General features: G+C 40.2%; 1 protein-coding gene across 2 annotated transcripts in view; it reads left to right on the plus strand.

Moving 5' to 3' along the window:
• Positions 1-6,884, plus strand: part of LOC143284865 (uncharacterized) — a 153,147-nt gene extending 146,263 nt beyond the window's left edge. For both annotated transcript variants that reach the window (XM_076591975.1, XM_076591982.1), the window contains one exon: positions 4,778-6,884. In XM_076591975.1, the coding sequence (XP_076448090.1) occupies positions 4,778-5,017 (240 nt within the window). In that variant the 3' untranslated portion in view covers positions 5,018-6,884. The remainder of the gene's footprint in view (positions 1-4,777) is intronic.
• The last annotated feature ends 9,083 nt before the right edge of the window (positions 6,885-15,967 follow it).

Genomic DNA, 15,967 nt, shown 5'->3' on the forward strand with positions numbered 1-15,967 from the left:
TCGTCGTCCTTTTCTTTGTTGCGGTTGCTGTTGCTCCTGCTGCTGTCATTATTATTATTATCGTCATTATAGTTACTTATTTCATAATGGAATTTATATGGTTGCCCATACGGCAGAGGTTAAAAGACATGTTGAGGTTTATGTTATTTGGCGAGAGCAGCATCCAAAAACTGTCAAATGTTTTGACGGAAATATACATTCGCTGTGGTTTCAACAGAAAAACGTTCGCAAAAAAAAAAAAAAGAGTTGAGCATTCGTTAACATTATCCCAGAAAGTTTTGTACATAAAGCGAGTCTTAGAATAAATAAAGTGTCACGGCTCGTGACGGTTTCTATGCATGTGTTCATGTACAACTCTCTTTTCCATCCCTTCTCCCCCTTTCTCTCCCCCCCCCCTCCTCTCTCTCTCTCTCTCCCTTCTCCCCCTCTTTCCATCCCTCTCCTTCACCTCCCTCTCTCTCCTTCATGCTTTTTACACGTGCATATCTGAGGATATGTGTATGTCATGTCCCTTCCCCTGAACGTTTTGTGAACTCTGAGTGAGTTCAGAAGTCATCTGGTCGGGAGAGAAAGATTTCTCTGGGCTTTTGATGCCAAGCTCTGTCAAGAGACGGATCACCGTTCCAGCGAGGGAGCTGTTGGGTGTCGTCCTACAGAAGTAGTGGGGTGTGTTCGTTGTCACCCCCTTCTTTCTGTGTGTGTGTGTGTGGGTCTGTGTTTCACCCTGGGCAGCGGTGTGCCCATTTACCTGGTGACAGGTGAGGGAGTCTGTGTTTGTCTGCGTAATATTAATGTAGTGATGTGAATTGTGATATTGGTTGACATTAAAGTGAGGTTTAGGTTACTTGCAAGGTCGGGGTGATGGGGTTTTTTTTTTAGTAGAAATCTTTTAAATCCAGCACTCTTTTATCTCTAAATATTCGGGGGAAATTCGTAAATTTGTTGTTTGGGTGTATCATTTTGCCATAATTATATTCAGCTCGGATTGTTTCCGCTCTGTAATGGAGATTGTCTAATTGCAGTATGTAAATTTTCCCAAACATTTTTTTGTGGGGATGGAAATGTGATGCAATTGTAATGTAGCCCGACTGGTGCTGTTTATATTATTCGGAACTAGTATGATGGAAACTGAAATATTGTTTTTGCCATTTGTGGTTAGCGTAATGTATATTGCTTAAGGAAGAGATAAGTGTGTGTGTGTGTGGGGGGGGGGGATGTACTCTTTTGCAATTAGTAAAAAAGAACATAGTCAACAGAGCCAGCGAGGTTTTACAGGTTTTCCTATTTCCCTCCCTTCCGTGCCACTGCCTTCGACGGGTCTCCGGGACAAGTCTGGAATGGTCCTCGTCCTCGTCCCCCTTCTAACGTGTCACCCCGAAACTCCCTCACTCCCGTTCCCGTTCCCACTTTCCCACTGTCCCTCTTGCCCGACCAGCTTCAGCCAGCAACTACCAGCGTGGTCCGTCTTTGGCTGTCAGCAAATGTCTGAACTCTGGCTTCGTGTTTGAGCAGAACTGGCACTGCAGTTGACAGCAAATTGTATTGTGCAGTAGTTAGACAGAGGTTATTTTTGTGTGTGTGTGAGTGATGCTTGGGTTTGTGGCGTTCATTTATTTATGTATGTTTGCATGACCATAGTAAAACGAGCTGAACTTTTCTGTGTCTCCGTGTTTGTGTTGTCGGGACGTTAGCTAGTCTGGGAAGGGGCGGGGGTTCATGACCAACGCCTTACGGGTTGTGACAGAAAGAAACGGACATATCTGGTTTTGAATGAAGATAGTTACATGGACTTTTCAAACGGATTATTTTGGAGGAGTTCCACAACTCATTTCGATCAAAATACTTTATTAGAAAGAAAGATATGAAGAAAAGATATGATAAAGTGAACGTTTTAATACGACATCATGGAAAGTTTCCCAAATCAGTTGTTTGTTGTGGGGGAGTTCTTTAAACCACGTCTATCATTTTTTATATATTCTTTTTATAGATATTTGGAAAAAAAATAAATAAGATAAAGAATGTGATAAAGAAAAGGTTCTGGACTAATCATACCGCCATGGAACGTGTAAGACAGTTTCCAGAATCAGTTTGTTGTTATTGTTTCTCAGACAACGCTTCCGCATTCTTTGTCATTATACTTACCGAGTGAGACGCTAAGCATTCCTTTCCAGTCCCCTCACCATTTATTTTATTCTACCTCTTTAAGTGAAGTCAAATTTGTTATCGCCCCAACAACAACAACAACAAAAAATAAATAAAATAAATTAAAAAAAAAAACATGTACACACGGTCGTTTAAATCGTAATTCAAATATAAGATTACACTCTGGTTGTGGAAAGCTAAAACAGTGGAAGGCAAAATATAGGTTCCCGCTTTCTCCAGCCGAGCCATAGATACAAAGGAGTTATCCTCTGCCCCTATGCCTCGTAAAAGGATATGGTATCTTGCAAAAAAAAACACCCTATATTTTGTATGTTAAAGGTTTTACTTTGGGGAAACCTCACAAAGAATAGTTTTACCGGGAAAATTGAATCAAACTGGACTATTGTGTTTTTATTCAGTTTTATCTGCGTCATTTCATAACGATGACATTCCCGTACTTGCTGTTGTAAATGGAATCTTCCCCGAACCGGACTGTTACGCTCCACTATTTCTGCTTCGAAAATTATAGATTCTGAACTCATTTATCAACATTCACACACACACACACACACACACACACAGATATATATATATATATATATATATATATATATATATATATATATATATATATATATATATATATCTTTAGATAGATATATATGACAACATTGCCTGGACCAAAGAAAAGAAAAAAAAAGAAGAAAAGTTGCCAAAACTAACGGAAGAGAAAATCATGACATTTTCTGGGTTGAAAAAAGCAGACAACATTAGAAAGCATACTGTGTTTCGCGTCGAAAATGTCAGTCTACCACATATAGGAAAACGTCATGCATTGTTACCTGACATAGCCAGTTAAGTAGGCATTTGATGAACAGTTAAATTAAGATCGGGAAACTATTGAAATATTTTGCGCCTAAACTCCATATTGTGGAGGAGGAGGAAGAGAGAATTCCATAATCCACACAGAAAGCTGTTTCATCTTCTTAGACTAAATTATTAATTAATTAATTAAGTTACCTTCTCCTCCTCCTCCTCCTCCTTCTCTCCCTAAGACACCAACCGTAGAGGTACCACTGGGAAAAATATTCGTGTATACATGATAATTATCAAAAAAATATTCGAGAAACATTACAAAAGTGACAATATATACATATCGGTTCTTTTTTTGGAATGATTTTTTGTTTCCTGAACGGTAATTTTTACTTCAATTTTTTTTTTTTTCAACTGAGATTTAAGTCGTAACAACCCCCCCCCCCCCCCCCCCACAAAACCCCAACAACAATTGAACCACCAGTATATGCATGGATGGAAGTAACTGGCTCCATTTGATGCAGTAACTTTTTGCGGCAGTCGTGATTCTAAGTGCGTGTCTTACTACCGAAATAAAATAAAATAATAGGAGGGATCGCCAAATTCGCAAAAAAAAAAAGAAAAAAAAAGAAAAAAAGAAAAATATCTGTATCATAGTGAAAAGCATCCATATATATATATATATATATATATATATATATATATATATATATATATATATATATATATATATATATATATATATATATATATATATATATATATTATATATATATATCACAGAAAATGACACGAAGCACATACATCATACAGACGTCACAAAACATATTTAAGGACCACTTAAAGTGCCGATATATTTTCATGAATTGTTAAATAAAGTAAAAAAAAAAAACGGAAAAAACCCAAAATGTGAGAAATGACATAAATTATGCAAGGTACAAAAAACTATGTTCTACCACTGCCCCCCTTACTGAATACACGAAAGGCTGTTGCCAGCACACATGCACAAAGAACAGCTTGAAAGGGCGTTTGAAAAATCAATGTTTCAGACCCATCCACCCACCCCACCCACCCCACCCACCCAAAAACAAAACAAAAAGTACAAACAAAACATCTGTTCGGTGTTTTATAAACGATAGACGCATATTTTTAATGATAGAATTCGAAAATGCATGACCTCCCCCCCCCCCCCCCAAAAAAAAAAAAGAAAAAAAGAAAAAAAAAAAGCTCACCCCCGATTACGAATGGTGCTCCTTTCAAGCATCATTTCACGCCACCCCAAGGTAAAATAAAATAAAATAAAATAAAGATAAAATACTATGCATGTTCCCGAAGTAGTCCTTAACAATTTTTGTGAACCTTGTGGATATCTTTAAAAAGAAATATTATGCAGGTTCTCGAAGTGGTCCTTAACTTTTTTTTTATGAACCTTGTGGATATCTTTAAAGAATACTGTGAGGGTTTCCGAACTGGTCCTTAACTTTTCTGTGAACCTTGTAGATATCTTTAAAGATTGCTATGCAGGTCCCCGAAGTGGTCCATAACTTTTCTGTGAACCTTGTGGATATCTTAAAAGAATATTATGCAAGTTCCCGAAGTGGTTCTTAACGTGTTTTTTTGTTTGTTTTTTTGTTGTTGTTGTTGTTGTTTTTTGTTTTAACCTTGTGGATATCTTTAAATAATACTATGCAAGTTCCCGAGTTGTTCCTTAACTTTTTTGTGAACCTTGTGGATATCTTTAAAAAAAAAAATACTGTGAAGGTTCCTGAAGTGATCCTTAACTTTTTTTGGTGTGAACACTATAGATCTCTTCATGTTCCAGAACCGGGTGCTGGAACTGCAGAGCAGCATGCATGAGCTGCAGCAGGAGGTGGAACGCCTGACGGAGGACCTGTCCCGCAAGGACGCCCGCCTCCAGGAACTCTCGTCCATGCTGTTGCCATGGACACCGGGCAGCGAGCAGCCGGGTGACTTGACGACGACGGCGGCGGCGACGACATTGGTGCTACAGTCGGAGGACGGTGGCGCCTTCGTGATAGGGGAAAACGAGTTCGTCGTCTGAACTGTTTCTCTCTCTGTCTTCTCTTCTCTAATAAGCTGGGAACTAATAATCGGCTACCACACGCATATACCTAACTAAAGATGGTTGACAGGCTTTTCCAAGGCCTGACCTGCATAGGAGCGTGTTGGGGTCTGTGCGAAGGCCAGGCAATCTGCTCCCCTCCCCCCTCTGGTGTAGTATAGCGCATATGCATCAGCCAGCACGCTTAGAAGCGTCCTTGAAACTGAAACTTTGAAAAAAAAACACGAAACTACCACACATGTGTACTTTGGAGCTGCCAACTGATTATATGTGTGTGTGTGTGTGTGTGTGTGTGTGTGTGTGTGTGTGTGTGTGTGTGTGTGTGTGTGTACACATACACCCTCACACGACACGTTGCTTTTGTACTGCGATATGCTTCAATTCAGCTCATGCTCATGTTGCTGCTGCTGCCAGTCGGTTTGTGAGGTCATCGTCGCGACCTTCATGCTTTTGTGCTTTTGACCTTCATGTGTGCTGAGACCCCACTCACTTCCCGCTCCAAGTCATGGTGGGCGAGGAAGGCTCACCATCAACGGAACACAGAAGAAAAAAAAAAAGCATTGACAATACTGGAGACTTGGCCCAGGAAAAGAACAATGTGAAACAGTCTTTCAAATGAATGCCGATTCGCTGTTGTTCTTGTTTTTTTTTCCCCTGTCTTTTACATGTGTATATATATCTTCATATCGGTAACTTTTTTTGTTTTCGTTGAACCAGAAATGTTATGGACGGTTGGTGCTGAAATCGTTGTTAGTCCAGTCACGCATTATCACTCTTTGCTGCAGCGGGGAATCTTTGTTTTATTTCACTTACTTTCTTTTCTTTTCTTTTTTTTTTTTTTTTTTCAGCGGTTCATTTCAAGTGGGCAGCTAAGCATTGCAAGAGAAGATCGATTCCCTTTTGTTATCAGCAATTTGTCGATGCAGCTTGGCTTGGAGCTGCTCCGTTTATTTATTTATTTATTTATGTATTTTTTTTTTTTTTTTTTTTTGCACAGCATTTGTACAAAGTCCCCCCCACCCCGCTCCGAAAAAAAACCAAACAAAAAAACAGATCCTGCATTTGTGGTTGTGAAACAATACACAATGAAGTGAACTGTCTGTTGTACTGATCGTGTCGTGAACATGCAACAAATCAATATGATGTTCTCGTTCTTTGGAGTTTTCGGTTGGTTGGGTTTTTTTGTGGGTTTTTTTGCGGTTTTTTTTTTTCTTCCTGTCTGCTCTTCTCCGGAACGTGATTTTTAGTGTCGTTGGCAGCAGCTGTTTGTTGTGGGGACTGAGCAATTTTGCTTCAGGACCCTGAGTTCTGGGCATATTCGAGCTACTAACTTGTTGGTTGTATGACATTATTTTGGAGGCGACAAATTTTGCAAATGCCAGCTCTTCTTTGTTTTTGCGTCGTTTTGTTTCTACCCTGTTGAAACTTAAACCGTCGAAGATATATCATGTGATTTACATGTTAATGTTTGGTTCGTTTTGGTTCAGACACATTCCAACTGTAATAAGGCCCACTGGAAATAATCGTTCCTGGCTTATTTGGGGCAGTTTATTCTTTTTTGTTGTTGTAAGCTGATCTTCGATGTTATAACTTTCTATTTCATGTTATGTTTCCGTTTCATGTTTTAAGTCTTTACATGCATCGGAGTGAATATTTGTCCGATTAACTGATTACACTCTAACTGCCGCTCTGTTACGTAATTTTAGGACAGACAAAATGACCATGTCAAAGTCAGCTTACCGATCCGTTTGATAACTGGTCACTTGGCTACAATATTAGCAAAGCAGGATTCCTGTCCTTTGAGAACAAAAATGCACTCAGATGGTTAAACGACAATCACCACATTTTCACTGCACTATCAAGGCAAGTATGACTATGATTATATATATATATATATATATATATATATATATATATATATATATATATATATATATATCAACTCTCTCTGTGTGTGTGTGTGTGTGTGTGTGATATCACTTGGAAAGCTCACTTTATAGAATGTGCAACGTAACAAGTGTATGAGAAAGTGAAATCTTTTAATTTTTGTTAATATTATATATATATATATATATATATATATATATATATATATATATATATATATATTTAATTCCAACATTGACTCCGAATGATCCTTTAAAGGGAATGGTAACAAATTTGGTGTGTGCGAGGTTTGCAAACGAGCACCCCGAACCTTTTAGTTATTTAACATTCAATACATCCATTTTCTGTGTCTGGAAACTGAACAAAGAAAAGTATATACATTGGACGCTAATCCTCAATGCAAAAAAAAAAAAAAAAAATAGACGAAAATAATGATCAATCATACAACTGCATACTTACCAGCGACACAGGCCGACTTGTTCTCGTAGCTTTAACTGTTATCTGTGTTACTTGTTACCAAGTTATTTCTGCTGCATTTTTCGCTCCACATTTTTGGGATCATATTTTTATCTGTGGTATGGTAGGGTGTCTCTGCCCCCCCCGCTCTCTTTGTCACACACACACACACACAGAGCCATTTAGATTAATATTTTTAATGCAACTGTGCTGAACAATGTTCGAACGAAACTTTTTTCCCCTACTGTTATTGGGGGGAGTGGTGGGGGGGGGGGGGGGGGGGGGGGAGGGGATTGAGCGAACACTGAGAAAACCGCAATGTGCCTTACCGTTAAGTATTTTTGTCTCTTGACTATTTTCAGATAAGCGAAGGCAGGAAAAAAAAAAAACAACAACAACAACAAACAATCCGTCAGTTCATACGTGCTTACGTTTACTTACCAACACAGCATTTTGTACAGTTAATACGAAGTAGCAGTCATTCTTGACCGCTGAAGAGGGGTCAGTTGTACAACACTGTTCTTCTGACCACCACATTTCGATAGTTTTCTTCTCCCCCGGCCCCACCCCATATCCCCCCACCCCCCCCTCCCCGTTCCCCGTAGGGATTGTCGTAGACTCTTTCAGCATCTAAAGAACCCCGGCCTTCCAGAAATTTTGTGCTGGGAATTATTTCCTCGGTTTTTTTTTTTCCTTCGGTTGGTTGGTTTGTTGTTGTTCTGTTGTTTTTTCGTCTCTTCCTTTATTTATTTTCTGTTCAACAGGTCCACTGACTTAGGTGTTTTTTTTCAGGAAAGCCTTTTGAATGCTGACTTTCTCTGGACGAGATACTTTTGGCGTTCTAATGTTCTTTTGTTATCTTCTTTTACTGCGCTTTCGGGGGGGTGGGGGGTGTAGCTGGAGGCGTTTGACTGCCTGTTATTGTATGTGTTATTTTAATTAGGTTTATGTTTGATTTCTGTTCAATCCTCTGGCGAAGAAAAAAAAAGACAAAAAAAAGAAGGGAATTATCAACGTGGGAAACACGTCTTAGGTTTATATGCGTGAACGTGACGACCGTACCTGTGGCCCAGTTATCTTCTTGCAGTTTTTCATTGTTTCTACCAGATCGACAGTAGTAATCCTGCTACTGTCAATTGCGGCGCATCAGTTCCATCCGGAAATATCTGTCCATTGACGCAACATCTAAACTTGTCGTTTCTCTCATTCTCTCTCGCCTTGACTACTGTAACTCTCTATTGTCTGGTTTGCCTGCTTCCTCCATTCAGTCCCTTCAGCGCATACAAAATTCTTCTGCCCGACTCGTCCTCAGAAAGAAAAGATCTGAGCACATCACTCTTCTTTTGCAACATCTCCACTGGCTCCCTGTCTCACACCGAATAAAGTACAAGATCAGCACTCTGTTATTAATGTATTCACAAAGCAGCCCCTTCCAATCTCTGTGGCTGCCTTCACCTCTACACTCCATCTCGCTCACTACGATCAGCTTCGGATCCACTCTGTTTACGCATACCCAGATTCAAGCTCTCGACTGTTGGGCGCCGTTCTTTCTCTGTCTCTGGACCTTGCAACTGGAATGAACTTCCTCTTTCGCTTCATCAAGTCTCCACACTCAGCTCTTTCAAGTCTGGCCTTAAAACCCACCTCTTCCCAAAACAGCCCCCCCCCCCCACCCTGCCCCCCTTTCCTGCCTCTTCCTTGTCTTCAGTTTCTCCAGTTTTAGAGTTATGTGTTCGTGTGAATGACGAGTGCGAAAGCGCTTTGATTTGTCTCTGGACAAGATTCAGCGCTATATAAATACCATTATTATTATTAGTATCATTTTATTATTATTTTTTTAAATTATTATCATTAGTTGTTTTGTTTCATTTTTTATATATAAAGCCATGATTGGCTTTCGTGTGATTGGCTGGGTTCTAGACTTTTCTTCAGTTACAGTCTGAAGTATTTCTTTCAGTGGGTTCGTGCTATCCTTTCCCCTGCTACTGTTCTTTCGCTCCTTTTGTTCTTTGACAATTAACGGTCTTATCTTTCTTGTAAGCGTTGATGACAGTGCCCTGTTCTTATTTTTTGTGTAATGGTGTTTCCCACATTGATGTTGATTATTAGCGCTGTGGGTCCTTTTTCAAGGAGGTATCACGCATGGTAAATACCCTTAGTTATAATAATAATAATAATAATAATAATAATAATAATAATAATAATAATAATAATAATATTAACGATAATAATAATAATAATAATAATAATAATGATAATTATTATTATTATTATTATTATTATTATTATGATTATTATAATAATAATTATTATTATTATCATTATTGTTATTATTATTATGACTATTACGAGGGTCATTCAATAAATAAGGTGAATTTTTCGGTATAAGGACTTCTAATACAGATAGAAGCTTACTTTAAAAAAAATTTTTGTTTGTTTTACTTCTTTTTCACATGGATTTAATTTGTTTTGCAGATTAAAAAAAAAAAACTTTGAGTTTTGGCGATTAACAAAGATGGCCGACCAAGAAGCATGCTCCAGGAATGAACAGCGGTCAGTTATCAAGTTTTTGGTTGCTGAAGGATGCAAACCAGTTGAAATTCATAGGAGAATGTCAACTGTGTATGGTGCCACATGTTTCAGCCGAAAAAAATGTCTACAAGTGGGCTAAATTGTTTAAAGGAAGGACGGAGCAGTGTTGAGGATGAAGACAGGCCTGGAAGACCTACAGAAGTGAGGTCTCCCGAGGTGATCGAATCAGTCAATGACCTCATTCAGTCTGACAGAAGGGTGACAGTGGATTACATTGCAAGGACTTTGAGCTTATCTGTTGGGACAGCACACAAAATTGTCCATGATGACCTTGGCTACTCGAAGGTCAGCTGCCGGTGGGTGCCAAAGATGCTTACTCCAGAGCACAAACAGAGGAGGGTCGAGTTGTCCCAGCAGTGTCTCTGCCGCTATGAGAAGGATGGTGATGAGTTTCTGAAGAAGGTGGTCACATGTGACGAGACATGGGTTTGGCACTATGAGCCCGAGTCCAAACGGCAGTCCATGGAGTGGAAGCACGTAGGCTCTCCAGTGAAGAAGAAGTTCAAGTCCCAGCGGTCCACGAGGAAGGTGATGCTCACCGTTTTTTGGGATATGCAAGGCCCAATCACCATTTCATTCCTTGAGAAAGGAAGCACTGTGAACAGTGCCAACTACTGTGAACTGCTGAGGCAGGTCAAGAAAGACAAAGAACAAACGCAGGGGTCATCAGTCAGAAGGAGTCATCTTGCATCATGACAACGCAAGGCCTCACACAGCCGCCCGAACGGTGCAGACCATCAACGAGCTGGGCTGGGAACTGCTCCCTCATCCCCCTTACAGCCCAGACCTTGCCCCTTCAGACTTTCACCTGTTTGGTCCCTTGAAAGCGTTCACGAGAGGCACGAAGTTTGAAAGTGACGATGAAGTCAAAAGTGTTGTGAGCGACTGGCTGAGACATCAGTCCAAAGATTTTTACGCTGAGGGAATACGGAAGCTTGTGCACAGATGGGAAAAGTGTGTGACATTGCTGGGAGACTACGTTGAAAAAAAAGAAAGAAAGAAAAAAGTAAGCTATCTGTATTAGAAGTCCTTATACCGAAAAATTCACCTTATTTATTGAATGACCCTCGTATTATTAATGATAATAATCATGATGATAATAATGAATTAATGATGATAATAAATAATCATGATGATAATGATAATCATTATTATTAGCATCAGCTTGGGTATTTGCCATATAAAAAGTGGATCCCTAAAAAAATTCGTAATACTAGCTTTTGTTGGGGGAAAATCATTTTCTGCCACTAGATCTCCTTTTAATCAGTTGATGTCAGCACTGTGATGTAAACAGGAACGCAAGTGCGAGCGACCCCACTACTACTACTACTACTACTGCAGCCACAACATTAACCCACTTCGTCCCACTTTCGTCGCTGTAAGTCTGGAACCAGCCTGGAGAGTGGTCCGTCTTGACTGCCAGAAAACTTTCTGCCACACCTGAGCGTATTGTTGTGATACACCATGAGCGGTGTTCGTTTGCACTTGGTGTGGCTGGGATGAGCTTTCGGAAGTTAAACCAGTTTGTTTTTTTTTGTGTGTGTGTGTGTGTGTGTGTTGTTTTGAACCGCTTTGTGTTCGGTGTGTTATATTCCATCATTCGTTTGGGGGTGGTTGGGATGGGTGTAGCGTTGCAAGTCCACCGTTCAAACTCGTATATTTCGATTGTTTCACTGAGCGTCGTTTCTGTTCATTATAAAACAGACAGACTGCTGGTAATGGAGAAGTGGTTCAAAGGGATCAGTATAGATGACTTACCCGAGTCCTTATGTGTTTGTGGTTTTAATGCTGTCCAGAACCCTTCTTTATTTACTTGTCTTGTAAATTACCACCAGGAAACCCAGTCATCCTTGTGCAGTTCCATCTTTACCCAAAAATGTCTTTTTGAGATGTTCATTACACGATTTTTCCCTCCCTTTTTTTTTCTTTGAAATAGCTTACAGAAGTCGAATTTTTCTAGAGCTATGCAGATAAGTCTGGATCGGATTTGTTTTAACAATGCAAATTTGTTAAGTACTGGAAGGAGAAAGTCTGTGTCACTGCCCAAACAGACGATTTGCCAGCATGGTCTATTTATTGTTAGTCTGTACACAGTGGTCGTGACGATGTTTTTGGAACTCTTGTTCAAATGAAAAATTGCATATAAATTATGAACTAAACACACAGCGTTCCGTTGACTTCAAAATTTATTTAACTTAAAGCAAATCGTGAAACACGTTTTGCAAAAAAAAAAAAAAAAAAAAAAAAAAAAAAAATCTATATATGTATATATATGAAAAATAATAAAAACGATTTTATCCCTCCTGCGTGTAGTTTGTGTTGTTTTGTGTATACAGGAAGTTGAAAGTGTGGTTGGATCCGGTCATCAATCATCCATCAATCCAAAAGCCCGAACCGTTGCTATGCACCTCAATAACAATACTCGATGGAATTCAGATAGAGAAAACAGGCTGTCTACGCTACCCAGGAATACAGTTCGACAGGATGCTAACCTCCAGAAACACACACTGAAAGTACTATATTAAAATGAAACAAGAGAGGCAAGGCCTTCAAGACTCACTTGTGATAAATTACGTCCCCTAGCATTAATTACAGAGTAAGTTCCCCTTTTCTACTATCTGCACCAAAACGTTTGCAAAATAAATAAAAATTCCATGCTTAGGAAAAGAAGTTCCTGTTTGAACAAAAAATGATAATAATGACTCCTCTTGTTGTTGTGTCAGAATAAGAGGTCAAACTGCCAAGTTTAAAGAATACAAAAAAATATAAATATGACAGTAAATGCAGTTTGCATATAATTAGGTTTCTTTTATTATTTTTTGTGCCCATCCCAGAGGTGCAATGTTTTAATCAGGATGACTGGAAAGAACTGAATTTTTCCTATTTTTCTGCCAAGTTTGGGGTCAACTGACAAAGTATTTGCAAAATGTCAATGTTAAAGTTTATCACGGACACACAGACAGAGACAACCGAACACCGGGTTAAAACAGACTCACTTTGCTTACACAAGCGAGTCAAAAAAGGAAGATTTTTCAGTCTTAAAAGCAAGTTCCCAGCGTGATCGACTACGGAATAGGGCTAACAGCACTCTCTCAAAACAGCCTCAAAGTTAGAAAGAATTCTAAATGAAGCTATGAGGCTGATCCTCGGAACAATGAATGATACTTGTTCTTGTTTGTTTTACCGTGTTTCCAACGTTCGTTTGAAATCCGTGGCTAAAACCGTATCTGTATCCGTTGCTTTCCCACTGGGGTCTAAAGCGCGACATTACGTTATGTAATCCCCGTCCATACGTTTCAAATATACTCAAGATATATTTTCATGCTGATCTTGACCGACGGGCCAAGGTTATTTGAAACGATCTCACTGGAGAGAGGTTTTCTTCACGAGGGCAACAAAGGGAAGTTACACCGTCTTGAGTCACAAGGTACCTTTCTACCCGCATTCACTCCCTTATCAGTCCTGCGGTACCACACTAACGTCCACCGCACGTCCACACAAGCATTTGCACACACACACACGCTTGCTCGCTCGCTCGCTCGCCGGCATTCAGTACACACTCGTGGTGTGCGCACGCATGCACGACCACGCTCATATATGCACGCGTATGCACATACACACACACACACGCACGACCGCACATGAATGCATACACATATATCATTGTAGCCTGAATGACAACGGTGGTGAGAAAACCGGAGCGAGTAGATGTGTACATGCCTCAAAGAGCTCCCTGGAGAACTCCCTGACCTATTATAATGGGTGCGGGGAAGGGCGGGGAGGGGGAGGGGAGCGTGGGGGGCGGGACTGCGACAGAACAAACTGATCGTCAACAATATATTTTTGGCATCAGGAAGGAAGCGTAACTGAAGTAGGCAAAACCAAAAAGCGACTCGGTCACAGCCCGACCTTGATTAATCAACAGTCTCTTCGAATGAGAATATGTTACCGTGCATTTTCCTCAAATGAGCATTATGCGGAGAACTATTGGTTTTTCGCGCGAACAGTTTCAACCTTACTTACCTTTCAACTCACAGAAAATAGGGAACATGAGGTCCTTTCCCGTACTGTCTGTCGTTTGTGAAACAGACTTCACGGCAACCAACACTCCAGTGCCGCGGCTTGTAAAGAAAAAAAAAAAATCTGCGAAATTCCAGAGAGTAAAACAAACAGAACAGTAGTCGTGTCATGACACCCGTTAATGGACCGAGCAGAGAGAGGTATACAACAAAGAGATACCCGCTGTCACACCCCCCCCCCCAAAAAAAAAAAAAAAAAAAAAAAAAAAAAAAAAAAAAAAAATCGATTGCACGGATCACCGAACGCGAACGTTACTTCGTAATCCTTTACTTCCGCTACCGAGAAGGACGAACACGAATCCATTAAGCGGTTAGGTCAGAGCTGCAGTCAATAAGAACTCAGCAAACAATCATGCCAGCCATCATGCACGTACGCGTGCGCGCTCGTTGTGTGTGTGTGTGTGTGTGTGTGTGTGTGTGTGTGTGTGTGTGTGTGTGTGTACTTGAGTGTGACAGCACAAATAACACGCGAGTAATACGACTTTTCTATAGTTAGGGTTGAGATACCCCCAGTGGCACGTCAGACAAGGCAGCTTGGACTTATGATCCAGCGGATAAGTACTTGAATGGGACATTTACCGACCCATATTGCAACATTAAATACAAGCGATACATTAACAACAACAAAAAAAAGTTTAAATAAACACAAAAAAGCCAAGTATACAAAACAAATGAATTTATTTTAGACAACGACAAACAAACAAAAAATCTCAACTCAGATGCAAAAGCTGACCTCACTTTAGATTCCTGGACGGACCCACACCACCCTCTCCAGGACAGACAACACGTGAAAGGTTTTGGGTCGGACAATTTAGGAGCGAACCGAACCCAGGATCACCCAATTCGAGACTGGAACGCTCTGCCCCTGACAGCTAGCTGTGGAGGCCAATACCACTGGCACTTTTGTATCGAAGGTGTCGCAGTGGCTGCTGCTGAATGATAACGACATTTCTTTTTTTTTTCTGTGAACCACCACCATCAAAGAAAGGATTTAGGTAACATATTTAATTCTCAGTGTTGGATTCATGGATCAAAGTAGCAGTATATGACGGGCTGGACCTATCCCCGGGGAGCGCTTCGCTAGTCGGAGTTACCCAGCATTGAAACTGCGAAATAACGGTCCCCCCCCCCCCCTTTTTTTTTTTACTCGTAGTTAGTGCCTTTTCCTAACGATCCCCCATACAGTGACAGAATAACCAAAATGTGATTGTGGTCACTATACGTATGGCAGGAAGGAAGGAAGGAAGGAATGCCGGACGGCCACAGACGCTTGCACGACCCGTGGCACTGCAACAGAGAGCTCCAAGCCAGAGTACGTGTCACTCATCGTTCTTCTTTTACTTTCCATTACACGAGCAACACCAACTTGACTCTGTCGTGGTTGAGGCGGCAATATCCACATTTCTTGCCCTGAACTTTTCCGTTTATAAGACGGAAAAAACTTGAAAATTGGTCATTAAGATTGTAATATATATATATATATATATATACACTCTGCATTTCTTCCCCTCCACTCTTTAACGGGCCTTCTTTACGTCTCTTGACAGGGGAAGTAATGGAAAGTATGTATTAGAATGTTATTCAAACAAAAATCGATTTTTCCGTCCAAGGAACGAAACTGAATGGAAAGAACACAGGGGAAGAGCTATGGATATCGCCGTTGAGGCACTACTGTCTATAATTCCCTCCATTCCAGACGGATTGTGTAGAGTTCACAACAAGGCGTGGACGTTTACTTCGTCAGTCACATAGACAAGTGGAGAGGAAGCACGAAAGAGCGGATTTATTTTAATTAAGAGGGTAAATGAATAAGCACAATGTGTTTTTTGTTTACATCCTGCCCTCTGGGCAGAGAAAATTGAGGGTGATATATATATATATATATATATATATATAGAGAGAGAGAGAGAGAGAG

This window comes from Babylonia areolata, chromosome 1 (assembly GCF_041734735.1).
Source record: "Babylonia areolata isolate BAREFJ2019XMU chromosome 1, ASM4173473v1, whole genome shotgun sequence".
NCBI lineage: Eukaryota > Metazoa > Mollusca > Gastropoda > Neogastropoda > Buccinidae > Babylonia > Babylonia areolata.